Source organism: Ammospiza caudacuta, chromosome 17 (assembly GCF_027887145.1).
Source record: "Ammospiza caudacuta isolate bAmmCau1 chromosome 17, bAmmCau1.pri, whole genome shotgun sequence".
Lineage (NCBI taxonomy): Eukaryota > Metazoa > Chordata > Aves > Passeriformes > Passerellidae > Ammospiza > Ammospiza caudacuta.
This window is the reverse complement of record NC_080609.1, coordinates 15,176,397-15,190,177: the sequence shown is the minus strand read 5'-3', so window position 1 is coordinate 15,190,177 and position 13,781 is coordinate 15,176,397. Positions and strand designations below refer to the sequence as shown.

General features: G+C 66.1%; 2 protein-coding genes across 2 annotated transcripts in view; one reads left to right on the top strand and one right to left on the bottom strand.

Annotated features, from left to right (window-relative positions):
• Positions 1 to 1,104: 1,104 nt before the first annotated feature.
• SREBF1 (sterol regulatory element binding transcription factor 1) lies at positions 1,105 to 11,559 on the top strand. Its single transcript, XM_058815834.1, has 19 exons — positions 1,105 to 1,324; positions 4,578 to 4,973; positions 5,100 to 5,269; positions 5,340 to 5,480; positions 5,558 to 5,776; positions 5,862 to 5,976; positions 6,058 to 6,269; positions 6,679 to 6,883; positions 7,415 to 7,599; positions 7,679 to 7,940; positions 8,039 to 8,205; positions 8,288 to 8,456; positions 8,536 to 8,644; positions 8,715 to 8,824; positions 8,916 to 9,048; positions 9,194 to 9,356; positions 9,600 to 9,785; positions 9,861 to 9,972; positions 10,554 to 11,559. The coding sequence occupies exons 1-19, from the start codon at positions 1,219 to 1,221 to the stop codon at positions 10,775 to 10,777; spliced, it is 3,384 nt and encodes a 1,127-aa protein (XP_058671817.1). The 5' UTR covers positions 1,105 to 1,218; the 3' UTR covers positions 10,778 to 11,559.
• A 1,608-nt stretch (positions 11,560 to 13,167) lies between these two features.
• The window catches only part of RAI1 (retinoic acid induced 1), a 37,560-nt gene continuing 36,946 nt past the window's right edge, over positions 13,168 to 13,781 (bottom strand). Inside the window, exon 5 of the mRNA XM_058816144.1 lies at positions 13,168 to 13,454. Coding sequence (XP_058672127.1) covers positions 13,440 to 13,454 — 15 coding nt within the window. The 3' untranslated portion in view covers positions 13,168 to 13,439. The remainder of the gene's footprint in view (positions 13,455 to 13,781) is intronic.

Genomic DNA, 13,781 nt, shown 5'->3' with positions numbered 1-13,781 from the left:
GTCTAAGTTGTAGCCAGGTTTAATGAATTCCCAGGTAGCCTCAGATTGTGCTTGGTGGCACAGAAGAGGAGGAGGCAAACTTCCAGAGAGCTGATGTTGCAGCACATTTTCTATTCCTAAATGAATCCCAGCAGCAGGACAGACCATGGAGCCCTGCAGGGCACAGGGCACGGCATTTTCCTGGCATGAGACTCCCACACTGAGACCTACCACGCTTGGGCAGCAGCCACAGCCCTGATCCCAATGGCACCAATTTTTCCTGGATCCCACAATTGATGGTCCCCAGGAGGGTGCATGGGCTCAGCTGAGGCTCACAGGGCAGCACTGGTGTGTCCCTAACCGGGGGGGTGACAGCTTCTCCCACCCTGGGCCATGCCATGGGTGGGCAGCACAGGTGGGACATGCTCTGAGCCCAGCAGCTGGCACAGGGAAGGCCCAGGGCCCTTGAAGGGTTGGTTCAGAGGCCCAGCCTCGCCCTGGCACGTGGCACCCGACGTGCAGAGAGGCTTCTGCAGCCATGGCCACCACGTGTCCCCACGGGCTCCCCGAGCTGCTCCCTGCGTGCCCCGGCTGGGACTGAGGGGCCTCCGTGCCCAGCCCAGGTGTTCAGAGCGGAGCCAGGGGTTTGGTGCCTGTCCTTAGGGTTTGGTGCCTGTCCCCAGGGGTGGCTGCCAGTCCCCAGGAGTGAATGACGTCCCCAGGTCTCATTGACAACCCCAGGGATCGATGCTTTTCCCGGGCTCAGTGTCTGTTCCTCGGGCTCGGTGCCCATCCCCTGGGGTCAATGACATCCCCAGGGGTCGGTGACATCCCCGGGGCTTGGTGACATCCCCTGGGGTCAGTGACATCCCCTGAGGACGGTGTCCTGCTCGGGGGTCGCAGCCTGCGCTGCTCCCAGCACCCAGCCCGGTGCCGCGGGGTCCGTGCCCGGTGTCCCGAGGGTCCCCGCTCGGTGCCGCCGGGGGTCCCGGTGCGGCGGGCGGCGCGGGGAGGCGGCGCGGGGCGGGACACGGCGGCGGCCCCGCCTCCATCCATCCCCGCCGCCCTCCCCGCCCGGTGGCAGCTCCGGGCACGGTTCGCGGGAGCAACTTGGCGGCTCGAAGCCGTGGTGCTGTGCCCGGGCCAGCGCGGCCATGGCGGGCGGGCGGCCCCGCCACCCCTGAGCCGCCCGAGCCGCCGGAGACACCGGAGACACCGAGAGCCGCCGGAGCCGCCGGGATGAGCGCTCTCGCCTTCGACGACGCGGCCCTGGAGGGGCTGGCACCGACCCTCGGCCTCTCCGGGGCCAGCGACATCGACACGGCCCTGCTCAGCGACATCGACGGTGCGGAGCGGCGGGGCCGGGGCCCGGCGGGGTCGGGGCTCGGGGCATGACCGGGACCGGGCCGGGGGCATAACCGGGGCTCGGTGCGCGGCGGGGCTGCGGGCCCGGTGCAGTCCCGGGGCTCGGTGCGCGGCCGGGGCTGGGCACGGTGCGGTACCGGCTCTCGGAGCGCGGTCGGGACATGGCTGGGGGGATGAGCGGGGCTTGGGGCCCGCCGGGACCGCGCTGGGGGTGTCACCAGGCTCGGTGCAAGGTCAGGACCGAGCTGGAGGCATGGCCGGGGCTCGGTGCGTGCCCGGTACCGGGCTGGGGGTGTAACCGGGGCTCGGTGAATGGGCGGGCGCGCTCGGTGCATGGCCGTGCCCGGGGGGTCCGGGCTCGGTGCACGGTCAGGGAACTTGGTACCGGCGTTTGGCCGGGACAGCGGGACCGGTGCACAACCAGGACTCGGTGCACGGCCGGTGGAGCGGGCTCGGTGCCGGGCCCGGCGTGGGGAGCGGGCACACCGAGCTGCGGGAGCGCGGAGCCGGTGCAGAACCGCTCTGGCCCCGTTACCGGGGGCCGCTGCAGAGCGGGGGGCTCGGCGTGGGGGCACACGGGACCCCGGGACCCCCGGGATGGAGGTGCCGCTACCGGGACAGCCCCGACGATCCCCCCGTTCCCGGTCACAGCATCGTGCCGCCGGTGGCCCCGCCCCTCCGTGACGTCACCGGCGGGGTTACTCTCGGTCGTTCCCTCCAGGGCTCCGGGGCTCTCCCATCCAACCCATCCAACCGGCGGGGGCTGGGATGGGCGGCTCTGGGGGCTGGCACCGCCACCAGGCACCCCCCTCCCCGCCGCTCCGGGCTCCGTGAGATGGGCATGAGCCCAGGGAACCATTCCCGGAGGGAGCCCGCTTCCCAAAGGGACACCTTCCTCAAAGAGACCCGCTTCCCACCATCATGGCAATAGCACCACGTGTGCTGAGTTCAGTGCTTCCAAGGCTTTAGCAAAAAACTGGGGATCCCAAAAATCGGGGATCTCAAAAAACTTGGGATCTCAAAAAATTGGGGATCCCAGCTCCCGGCAAGCCCTGCACCCACCTTTGCCACGTGCTCCACCAGCTCTGTGGATCCACACCATCCAGCAGGGCCGGTGGAGCAGCAGCAAGGCGGGCACGGGACTTCCAGCCCCTGGCCCTGGGTGGTCCGTGGTGGTCTCTCCCCCGAGACCCGGGGTGGAGATGCCATCCCAGGTCTGCAGGTTGATCGCAGTGGCAGCCGGGGTGGATCAAAGCAGATCCAGGTGCCACCTGCTTTTCTTGGCGAGGTTTTGGCGTGGGCAGGGAAGCAGGAGCTGTGCCAGGGCTGAGCGCTGCCGTACGGGATGAGGTTTCCCCACTGTGGGGTTTTGCCACGCTCCTTTGTATCACAGCCAGCTGGGCCACCTCGCACCCCACAGCTCCCCAGAGTGGGTTTGTCACCTGTCCCTGGCTGGCCACAGCTTGTCCCTCATCCCTGTACCGACCCCAGGGTGATGTGGGATGTGTGCCCATGGGTGAGTGCCCTGAGCCTGCTGGGGCCTGCTAGGACCCACAAACGAGTGGGTCTGCCCCACAGCTTCCCACGGTGGCCCTGGTGGGTGCCCATTGTCCTGCTGGTGGCGTGGGTGGCAGCGGTGCCACAGGATAGAAACACCTGGAAGGTGCCAGGAGTGTGCCAGGCTGGGCAATGGGAAGCAGGGGGGGGGACAGGAAGGAGCAGCCCCTCTCTGCAACCCCACACTTTGCTCTGCACCACGAGGGAGCCTTGGGGAGAGGATGGGGGTCTCTGAGTGGCGGGGGGGGGCTGGGAGCCCCCCGGAAGCACACCCACCTGCACAGGGCGGGATGCCGAGGGCTGGGTGGGTTTTGGGGTGTAACAATGCTGTGTGCAGACCCCGATCAGTGCGGGGTGACCCCTGGGCAATGAGTGCGGGGTTGGGGAGGGGGCAATGGGGCACAGGGGGTAACGCAGGGGTGACCCCTGGGCAATGAATTGCGGGGGTCACACCGCGCTGGGGAGGGGGCGATGGGGCACAGGGGGTAACGCAGGGGTGACCCCGAGTAACCGCGGGCGGCTGACGGCGAGTGCCCGCCAGTAACCCGGCGCTGCCGGGCTCACCTTGGGCGCCGGGGCTGTCCGGGGGCGGCCGGCGGGCGCGCAGGCGGCGATTGGCGGAGTCGCATCACCCCATCCCCGGCCGCGCTCCAGCCCTGGCGCGGGCAGCGCGGGGAGGGCGCCGGGAGGAGGCGAGAACATGGCTTTAAAATATCCCGGGGCCTCTCCGCTGCCGGGCACGGGGCTGAGCGGGGGCTGCCGCCTCCTGCCGGGGACCCCTCGGCTCCCACCTCCATGGAGTGCACCTTTGAAGGTACCCCCGCCTCTCCAGCCTCCTCCTCCTCCTCCTCGTGTGGCGGGGTCACAGGCGCGGTTCTCTCGGAGGCTGCAGCCCATGGGGAGGAGGGCGGTGTGCGGGGGCTCTGTGGCTCGGTGGGGACATCCCCGGGGGTGTGTGTGTGTGGGGGTGCCCTGGGGGTACCCCGGGGTCTGTGCGTGCAGGGGGGTGATGAGCCCGGGGGTACCGGAGTGTGGGGTGTGCTGGGGTCTGTGTGCTCCCAACGGGATGTGCCGGGGGTACCGCGATGGCGACATGGTGGGAGCATCCCAGGCCACCTCAGCGGAGGTGTCACAGAGACCCCGAGGTGCCATTGATGGGAGAGACCCCCGCCCAGGCCATTTTAGCCCTGTGCTTTCCCAGCTGCCCTCCCGAGGGTTGCTGTGATCAAACACAGCTGGCACTGGGGTCTGGCACATCCCGGGGGTGCCACCCCGCTGTCCCAGCCTGGGCACCCCCCTCCCGCTGATCTGGGCATTCTCGGGGTTCCCAGGACAGAATAAATGAATGAATGAGCTGGCACAAGCCCCCCTCAATATCAGAGACACGCTGAGATGTGCCCTGCCGCTCCCAGACCAGGCTGAAAAACGCTGACTGCTGTTGGCCAAGCCCTGGCACCCCCTTTTGAGCGCCGTGCCTCAGTTTCCCCAATGGGATGGGTGGGAGGCTGAGAGGAACAGGGCACAGCAGATTCATGGCTCTCAGGGAATTTTGCCTCTGGATTATGGGGATCTGTCCCCTAAACGCTACACTGCGGGGAGGGCAGGACGGGGCCAGCCCAAGCCCGCCTTGGGCGGTGCGGGGCAGCACCTGACGGCACCGGGGGTGTGTTTTACAGACATGCTGCAGCTGATCAACACGCCGGACAATGACTTCTCGGGGCTGTTCGACTCCCCGTTCAGTGCCCCGGACAGCGCCGTGCCCCCGGGGCTTCCCTCCGCTCCGGGCACCCTCAGCACCTTCCTGGGCCCCAGCAAGGCGCCCCCCGCCGCCCCCTCCGGCGGCGCCTTCGCGGGGCCCCCCGGCATGGGCACCTTCACCCCGCCGCCCCCGGCCCCGCTGCTGCCCGCGCCCGCCCTGGGCGTCAAGGAGGAGCCGTCGGGGGTGCCCAGCAGCCAGAGCCAGCCCCAGCCCCAGCCCGGTGTCATGCTGGCCCCCAGCTTCGTCCCTGCCTCCCCCAGCCCCTTCACTGCCCAGCCCATGGTGGGCTACCAGAACCAGCACAGCTTCTCAGGTGAGCATTTGGGGTGCAGGGAGGGGATGGGGGCTCCCGGGGTGAAGGTGTTGCTGCAGGATGGGGCTGTGTGGGGTGGGCTGGTGCCAGGGTCTCTCTTAACGCTCTCCTCTGCTCCATGCCCAGCTGTGCAGCCTGGCAGTGCGGGGCAGACCCTGCCAAGCCCTCTGCCCACCCCACAACCCAGCCAGCCCGTGACAGTGCCCGGCCCCGTGCAGAACGTGGCACCCCAGCAGCTCCTGGCCCCCGCTGCCCCCAGCACCCCGGCTGTGTCACCGCAGATCCAGTCAGTGCCGGTAAGCCCAGCGCCAGGGCTGGGGGGTCCGGGGGGCCCCCAGAGCCCCGCTGACCCCCCCTGCCCCTCAGGTTCTCCTGCAGCCCCACTTCATCAAGGCTGACTCCCTGCTGCTCACGGCCGTCAAGACAGACGCCAGCAGCGCCAAGACTTCCACCATCGCCTCCCTGGCCACCAGCGCCAGCGGCTCGGCCACGCCGCTCCAGGTGCCGGTAGGTGCCACCATCAGGGCGCTGTGAGGTGGGGAGAAGCTCCAGGAGCATCCCTGACCCCACCCTGCACCCTGCAGGCGCTGGTGAGCGGAGGGACCATCCTGGCCACGGTGCCGCTGGTGGTGGATGCAGAGAAGCTGCCCATCAACCGGCTGGCACCCAGCGGGAAGCCGGCGCTGCTGCAGAGCCGCGGAGAGAAGCGCACGGCCCACAACGCCATCGAGAAGCGCTACCGCTCCTCCATCAACGACAAGATCGTGGAGCTCAAGGACCTGGTGGTGGGCACCGAGGCCAAGGTGGGAGCAGGGCTTGGTGGGGCAGGGCTGGGTAATGGGGAGGGTTTGCCTGGAATTTGAGTTGAACTGTTCCGGTCACTGGCAGCTCAACAAGTCGGCGATCCTGAGGAAGGCTATCGAGTACATCCGCTTCCTGCAGCAGAGCAACCAGAAGCTGAAGCAGGAGAACCTCGCCCTGAAGATGGCCGTGCAGAAGAACCGTGAGTGGAAGGGCAGCTCCTGGGGTGGGGGGCTCGGCTCCGTGCCCCCAGGCAGCTATCAGCTTACTCTGCTTCCTGCAGAGCCTGTGAAGGACGTGGGGACCCACAGCAGCCGGGGGGCCAAGGCAGAGGCCCCCATGGAGGTGGTGAAGGCAGAGGTGATGGAGATGCTGACACCGCCGCCCTCAGACGTGGGCTCGCCATCCCACAGCAGCCCACTGTCACTCAGCGGGGGCAGCAGCAACAGCAGCAGCGACTCAGAGCCTGAGAGCCCCCTCTGTGCCCATGGCAAGGTGAGGGAGGGCTGGGGGGATCTCCCTGCCCTGGGTGGGGCAGACGATCTGCTGCTTCACATAGGAGGTGCCCAGGGCAAAGTGTACCAGATGGGGAAAGAGCTGAGAGCCCTGGTCTTGTTCTCTGAGGCTGCTCCTCACATGATTTGGGGCTGGGTGTGGATGCAGTTTTGTTCTACCTTAAAATGTGCTCTGTGCCCCATGCCTATACCCTGAAATCCATGCCCCTGTACTCCAGCCTGTGCCTCATCACCCTGCCCTATATCCCATGCCCTATATCCCATGCCTGTCCCCCATCACCACACCCTATATTCCTTGCCATGTACCCCATGCCCTATATCCCATGCCTGTGCCCGCCACCCCATGCCCATGCCCGTGTCCCAGGCTCACAGCAGCTCTGCCCGTGCAGGTGAAGCAGGAGCAGCCACCCCCCTCGCCCAGCAGCCAGGGAATGCTGGACCGCTCGCGCATGGCCCTCTGCGCCTTCGTCTTCCTCTGCCTCTCCTTCAACCCCCTGGCCTCCCTGCTCCGGGGTTCTGCCTCCCCAGCCCCCTTGAGGAGCCAGGACACCGCTGGTCCTGGCAGGAGCATCATGGCTCAGTCTGGCACTCTGGGTAAGCTCTGGTGTGGGGTGGGGGACATTGGGATGGAGGTTGTTGGGATGGGTGTGGGATGGAGGCTGTCAGGGTGGGCAAGGGCTAGAGGCTGTTGAGGTGAAGACATCAAGGGGCAGGATGTTGGGGTGGGTGTATGGTAGGAGCTACCTGGCTCGAGGCTGTTGGGGTTGGCATGAGGGATGGGCGCATCAGAGTGGTGACTGTCACAGTGGAGGTGATCATGGTGGACAGGGGTGAAGGCCATCAGGAGCGGGGTCCCAGTGTAGGTCTGAGATGGGAGATGATTGGGATGGACATGGGGCAGAGGCCATTGGGTGGATGTTGCTGGGATGGGCACAGGGTGAAGGCCACCAGAATGGATATCCTGGGGTGTGTGTGAGGCAGAGACCATCGGGGTGGAATCTGTCGGGGTGGACACAACTGGGTGGAGGCTCTTTGGTGGACGTGGGATGAGGGCCACTGGATGGAGACCCTGGGGTGGGCACAGGGCAGCACTGGCGGGGTGTTGCTGACCCCATCCCTGCACAGAGGACGCATGGGGGTGGACGCAGTGGCTGTGGCCCACACTGGCCTTCTGGGCCCTGAACGTGGCGCTGGTGCTGGGCGCGGTGGTGCGGCTGTTCGTCTGCGGGGAGCCCGTCACGCGCCCGCACTCCGAGCCCTCCATCCTCTTCTGGCGGCACCGCCGGCAGGCCGACCTCGACCTCGACCGGGTATGTCCCATGAGCCCCGTGTCCCCTGTCCTGCCCTGTCCCTGCTCCTGCCCACACTGACCCCGTGTCTCTGGTGCAGGGAGACTTCGCGCAGGGGGCCCAGCACCTGCGCACGGCGCTCGGGGCGCTGGGGCGGCCGCTGCCGGCGTCCCACGGGGACCTGGCCTGCAGCCTGCTCTGGACCCTGCTGCGCCACCTGCTCCAGCGCCTCTGGGTGGGTCGCTGGCTGGCTGCCCGCGCCGGGGGGCTGCGCCCGGACCCCCCGCCCCCTGCCCACGTCCGCCAGAGCGCCCGCGACGCTGCCATGGCTTATCACCGCCTGCACCAGCTGCACCTCGCCGGTACGGCCCTGTGCTGTGGCGCTGAGGGACGGGACCCCTGTGTGTGTCCTCACAAACCCCTAACCCCATGGCTGAGCCCCCTGTCCCCATTCCTGTAGGGAAGCAGGCTGGGGGACACCTGCTGGCCATCAACCTGGCACTGAGCGCTGTCAACCTGGCTGAGTGCGCCGGTGATGCCATCTCCGTGGCAGCGCTGGCTGAGATCTATGTGGCGGCTGCCCTGCGGATCAAGGCCAGCCTGCATCGCTGCTTCCACTTCCTGGCGGTGAGTGTGGGGCACTGGGGTGTCCCCTGTGTCCCCTGGGGTTGAATCTCAGGTCCTTCCTGACCTCCTGCTCTCCCCACAGCGTCCCTTCCTCTGCAGCGCCCGGCGTGTGGCCCTGTCCCATGGTGGGGCTGTGCCCCCTGCCATGCAGTGGCTCTGCCACCCCTTGGGTCATCGCTTCTTTGTTGATGGGGACTGGGCGGTCAAGGGTGTCCCCAGGGAAACCATCTACAGCTCCGCTGGCAACCCAGGTGACCCCAAGCTCCCAAACCCCCCGCACCCCCTGTTTTGGGGTGTGGTGTACCTGCTGACCCCATCTCTGTGCCCCAGTGGACCCGCTGGCCCAGGTGACCCAGCTGTTCCGTGAGCACCTCCTGGAGAAGGCGCTGTGCTGCGTGGCCATGCCTGAGCCCGGCCGTCCCACTGCCCAGGGAGAGGGGTGAGTGCTGGGCTGGGCACCTTCTCCCCTGCCTTCCATGGGGGCAGCCCCCTCACAGCCCCTTTCACAGGCGCTTCTCCGATGCCCTCGAGTACCTCCAGCTGCTCAACGGCTGCTCGGATGTCAGTGGCACACCTGGCCCCACACCCTCCATCACCTCCGGCTTGGCGGCTGTCACAGGTGAGGCTGGCGTGTCCCCCACTGGGGTCACTTCATGTGGGGGGCCGTGGGAGTGCAGACACCCTGCTCCTGTGTCTCTCCCACCCTGCAGGCACCGACCCCGTGTCCAAGTGGTGGGCGTCCTTCATTGGCATCGTTATCCACTGGCTGCAGGGAGATGAGGAGGGGGCTGAGCGCCTCTACCCACTGGTGGAGACCATGCCCCGGGCACTGCAGAGCTCTGAGTGAGTGCTGGGGACATTGGGGACAAGGGTGGCACCTCATTGCATGTCTCCCATCCCCGTTGGACTGGCATGGCCTCGCTGAACACACTTGGAGCACCTGGTGTGTGTTGAGGAAGGAGCTCACCATGCCCCCTTCACCTTGCAGGAAGCCCCTTCCCCGCGCTGCCCTGCACTCTTTCCGAGCTGTCCGTGCCTTGCTGAGCAAACAGGACGGGAGCCAGGCCACCCTGGGCCACTGTGAGAAGGCCAGCAGCTGCCTGCGGGAGAGCCTGGAGCTGGGCAGCCCCCCCAAGGGCACCATCGACAAGGTGAGCCGGGCTGGGGAGGGACCAGGCGGCCGCCAGCCCCCAGCCCTGGCGGGAGGTGCCCCCGACCCTCGCGGGGGTGCATTGTAGTTGCATTGCATGTGTCAGACTGGGAGTGCAATGCCCCTGCCATGCAGCCCGGCGGGGGTCCCGCGCAGCAGCGCCTGCCCGCAGCCACCTCCCTGGCACCCCCCGTCCGTCTGTCTGTCCCACCCCGTGCTCACCCCGCTCCCTTTGTCCCCGCAGGCGGTGCAGCTCCTGCTCTGTGACCTGCTGCTGGTCACCCGCACCAACCTGTGGCAGCAGCAGATGGGGGCGAGCCAGCAGCGCAGCTGCCTCTACCAGGCGTCCGCCCTGGAGCTCCGCGGCTTCCAGCAGGACCTGAGCAGCCTGCGGCGCCTGGCACAGACCCTGCGGCCCGCCATGCGCCGGGTGAGCCCCCCTCCTGTCCCCTGCTGCGTGCCCCGGCGCCCTGCGCCTGCCTGTGCTCACTGTCCCCCCATCCAGGTGTTCCTGCACGAAGCCACGGCCAGGCTGATGGCCCGGGCCAGCCCCACGCGCACCCACCAGCTGCTGGACCGCAGCCTGCGGAGGAGGGGCGTGCAGGGCAGCAAAACAGGTGGGCACGGGGTGGGACATGGGGTGGGCACGGCGTGGGACATGGGATGGGACACAGGCTGGGACATGGAGTGGGACACAGGGTGGGACACGGGATGGGACACCTCGCTCCTCACCTGCAGCACCCCAGCAGCCCAGGGTGTGAGATATGTGGTGGGACATGGATGGGACACATCGCTGTGCACCCACGGCACCCCAGCACGTTGGGTGGAGGGACATGGGGCGGGATACCTTTGTCACCACCTTGGAGGACAGGAAATGGTGTAGGGGACACTGCTCCACACCTACAGCAGCCCCCGCAAGCGCTGGGGAATGGGAAACCCCATTCTGCACCCACAGCATCCATGGATGATGGGATGTGGGGTGAGACATAGGGTGGGACACCCCTTTCCCACCTGCAGCACTCCAGCCCCCAGATGGTGGGTCAGGGGGTGGGACACCCCACCCGCAGCACCCCAAGAGCTGGGCCACGCGAGCTCCCAGCCCCTCCATTGATGGTGGCACCAATAACCCCATCCCCGTGCAATCCCCCCGAGATTTATTCAGTGCCTTCAGTGCTGACCTGGGCTCTGTCCCCTGCAGCTGGCGAGCCAGAAAGCCACCCCACGGCGCGGGAGCACGCCGAGGCGCTGCTGCTGGCCTGCTGCTACCTCCCGCCCAGCTTCCTGGCGGGCCCGGGCCAGCGCGTGGGGATGCTGGCCGAGGCCGCCCGCACGCTGGACAAGCTGGGCGACCGCCGCACGCTGCACGACTGCCAGCAGATGATCATCAAGCTGGGCAGCGGCACCACCGTCACGTCGGGATAAGTGGGGAAGGGGCCGCCAGCCCCCCCCGCCACCCGCCGTGGGTGCGGAATGCGGGGCGGCGGGAGGCCGTGCCTCAGTTTCCCCGCAGGGTGATGTTAGGCAGCGCTTTGGGGGGTGAAGGGGTGCGTGGGGAGGGGTCGGGTGGTGCCTGGCGGGTGAAGGGGTGCGGGGTGCGGGTCGCAGCCCCACGGGGGTACCCAGGGTGGGCTCCCCCCGCCCCCCCCGGCCGTGCCCGTGTCCCCAGCCCGCGTGGGGACGGCCCGTGGCGCCCTCTAGTGACACTGTCGCGGTATTGCAGGGCACCGCGGCGCGGCAGCGACCCCCGGTGCCACCCGCCCCCACCCAGAGCCACCCGCACCCCCCCGTGCCACCTGTGCCCCTCCGTGCCCACCCCGGGGTCTGCCCGGCCCCCCGAGGGTCCCCCTGCTGCAGGACCCCCTGGGTTTGGGGTTGGCTTACCCCTGGCAGCGGAGAGTGCCCCCTGCCCAGCCAGGCCCAAGGCAGGCAAGAGGGGACCCCGGCCCACCCCCGACCCCCCAGCACTGATCCCCTCCTCCCCATTAAGAGCTGCCACCCCCCCGAACACGGACAGGCTTTGGGAGAAGGGCTGGCAGGGTGGCACGGGGCTCCTGGGGGGCTGGTGGGCGCCCCTGTGTCCTTGCTTCACCCCCTCTTGTACATAGACCCCTCCCCTGGCCTCCCCCCACTCCCCTTTTCCCTTTTTAAACGGTATTTTCATAGCTGGAGAGTTTTGTACAGACAATTAAAGCTGATTATTTATACTAGTGTGTGCTGGATTGGAGGGGGACTGGCACCAAAAGTGGGGGGCAGGGGGTGGGGCACACTGGGTGCTGAGGGACCCCAAACACCCCCTCTTTACCCCGTGGTGTCCCAGGGGTGCTGTCACAGCCCGGGGGGGACCCCAGAAGCCCCCAAGGATAAAGAGAGGCCACGAGCAGGGCGCCACGTACTTCCAAAACAATCGTTGTATCTTTATTGACGCTCTGAATGCAATGACCTGTTTTTTTACTCTTAAGGAAAATAAACATCTTTTAGAAACAGCTTGTTACACACAATCTTCAGTGTGAAGCAATATACTAATAAGAACACTAGTCTTAACATTTACAGTCTTCATATATATTATATATATGTATATGTATACATATATATACACTATATAATGAGGCAATATATAATACACACGGTTTACCATTTTACAGTCATATGTACAAGATGTCACTAAAAATAGCCAGATTTCAGGCAACACTGCCAAGGACACGGGATTTTTTTTTCTTCTTTAAATTAATTTTTTTTATTATTATTATTTCTCCCTTTTTAATTTTTTTTTTTTCTCACCTCCTTTTTTTAGTTTTTCACTCCTGTGTCCGAGGCAGCTGCTGAAACAACAGACATTGTGTGGCCAGCAAACCTTGGGGTGGGTGGGATGGAGGGGACACAAGAGGTGTGGGGACACGGGGCGCTGGCTCTGTGGGGACATGGATGGGACCAGCAGCGTGCCCCCCTTTGCAGGATGCTGCAGAGAATGGGGGACAGCCCGGGGCTGTTTGTAGGATGAGATTTGGAGCTGGGTCACCCTGGGCTGGTTGCTACCTGTGTCAGGGTGACACAGAGATGGGCTGTGGAGCCTGGGGACGTGGGCAGGGGTCACCAAAGTGTTGGGCAGTCCCCCAGCTCCACTGAGGTGGCCACGAAGCAAAAGTCGAGAGAGTTGAGCAAACCCAGGGCAGTGAGGGGTGAGCCAGGCCCAGGTGGAGGGAGGAAGCAAATGCCTCCTCCTCCTCCTCCGGTTCAGCACGCAGAGCTGTGGGGTTCAGCACAAGCACAGGGAGCAGAGCCCCCACGAGAGGAGCCACAGAAGGGGTGCTGGTGAGGCCAAGCACAGGCAGCAGGGTGGGTTTTGGGGGGTCCTGGACAGCAGGACCGGGTGTCCCCAGCCCAGCAGTGCCAGCGCCGCATGGAGTGGGAGGGTAGGGGTGCAATGAGTCAGGGTTTGGGGTTTGGGAGCGGGGCAGGGGCAGCCCGGTGGGTGCCACCAGCCTGGCCAAGCACCCTTATCCCCCCAGCACCCTGGGTGTGGGCAAACAGGAGATGGAAGAACAAAACAGAAAAAGCAGAGTGGTGTTTCAAACAGCAGGCCGTTGTTTGCCCTTTTTTTTTTTTTTTCATTTTTCTCATTTTTCTCTTTTTTTTTTTTTTTGGTCTTTTTTTATCTTTTTTTTTTTAATCCTCTTCTTCGCTGAACTATATACAGACACCATGAGGTTTGCTGAAGGCAACATCTCAGATCAGATCAGTGTGATATTGAGAGCCGGGACCCACGGAGGGTCCGGCGGCCCCACAGTAAGACAACATCGCCGGGACCCCCCCTCGAACACGGACACCCCCCGCCCCCCTGTGCAGCCATCGCGGGTGGGGGATCCCGATCCGTGCCCCGCGTATCCAGACCGGGTTTTACCGGGACCCGGCGGGAGGGAAAACCCGGCGCTGGCTCCGCCCGCCCGGAGCGGGCTCGGCTCAGGGGGTCCCGGGGCGCTCACGGGCTCGGGGGGTCCCCGGTACGGCCCGGCCCGGCCCCGCTCTGCTCCAGGCGCTGCCTCCTCTGCCGGTCCCTCGCTGGCGGCGGGGCGGGTGCCCGCGGGCGCTACACCGGCTGCCTCTGCGGGGAGAACGGAGGGGTCAGCCCGGGGATCTCGTTGGATGCAGGGGTGGCCCTGGGTTGTCCCCATCGCCCCCCCCTTGTCAATAACCGGGCATCCACCCGGGACGCAGCGCTTTGAGAAGGGGTTCAACCATTGTTCATCACTCAGGGAAGGGGATAAGACCCCTCAGAGCCGGCTGGGGTGTCCCAGACCCAGCAGCACCCAGTGGCTGGCACACCCGATGCCCCCAGGGATGTGATGCCCACACAGAGCTGAGCATCCAGGATGGGCATCCCCAGGAATTTGGGGTCTGAAGGCAGGTCCTCCTGCCACAGGGAGCTGCA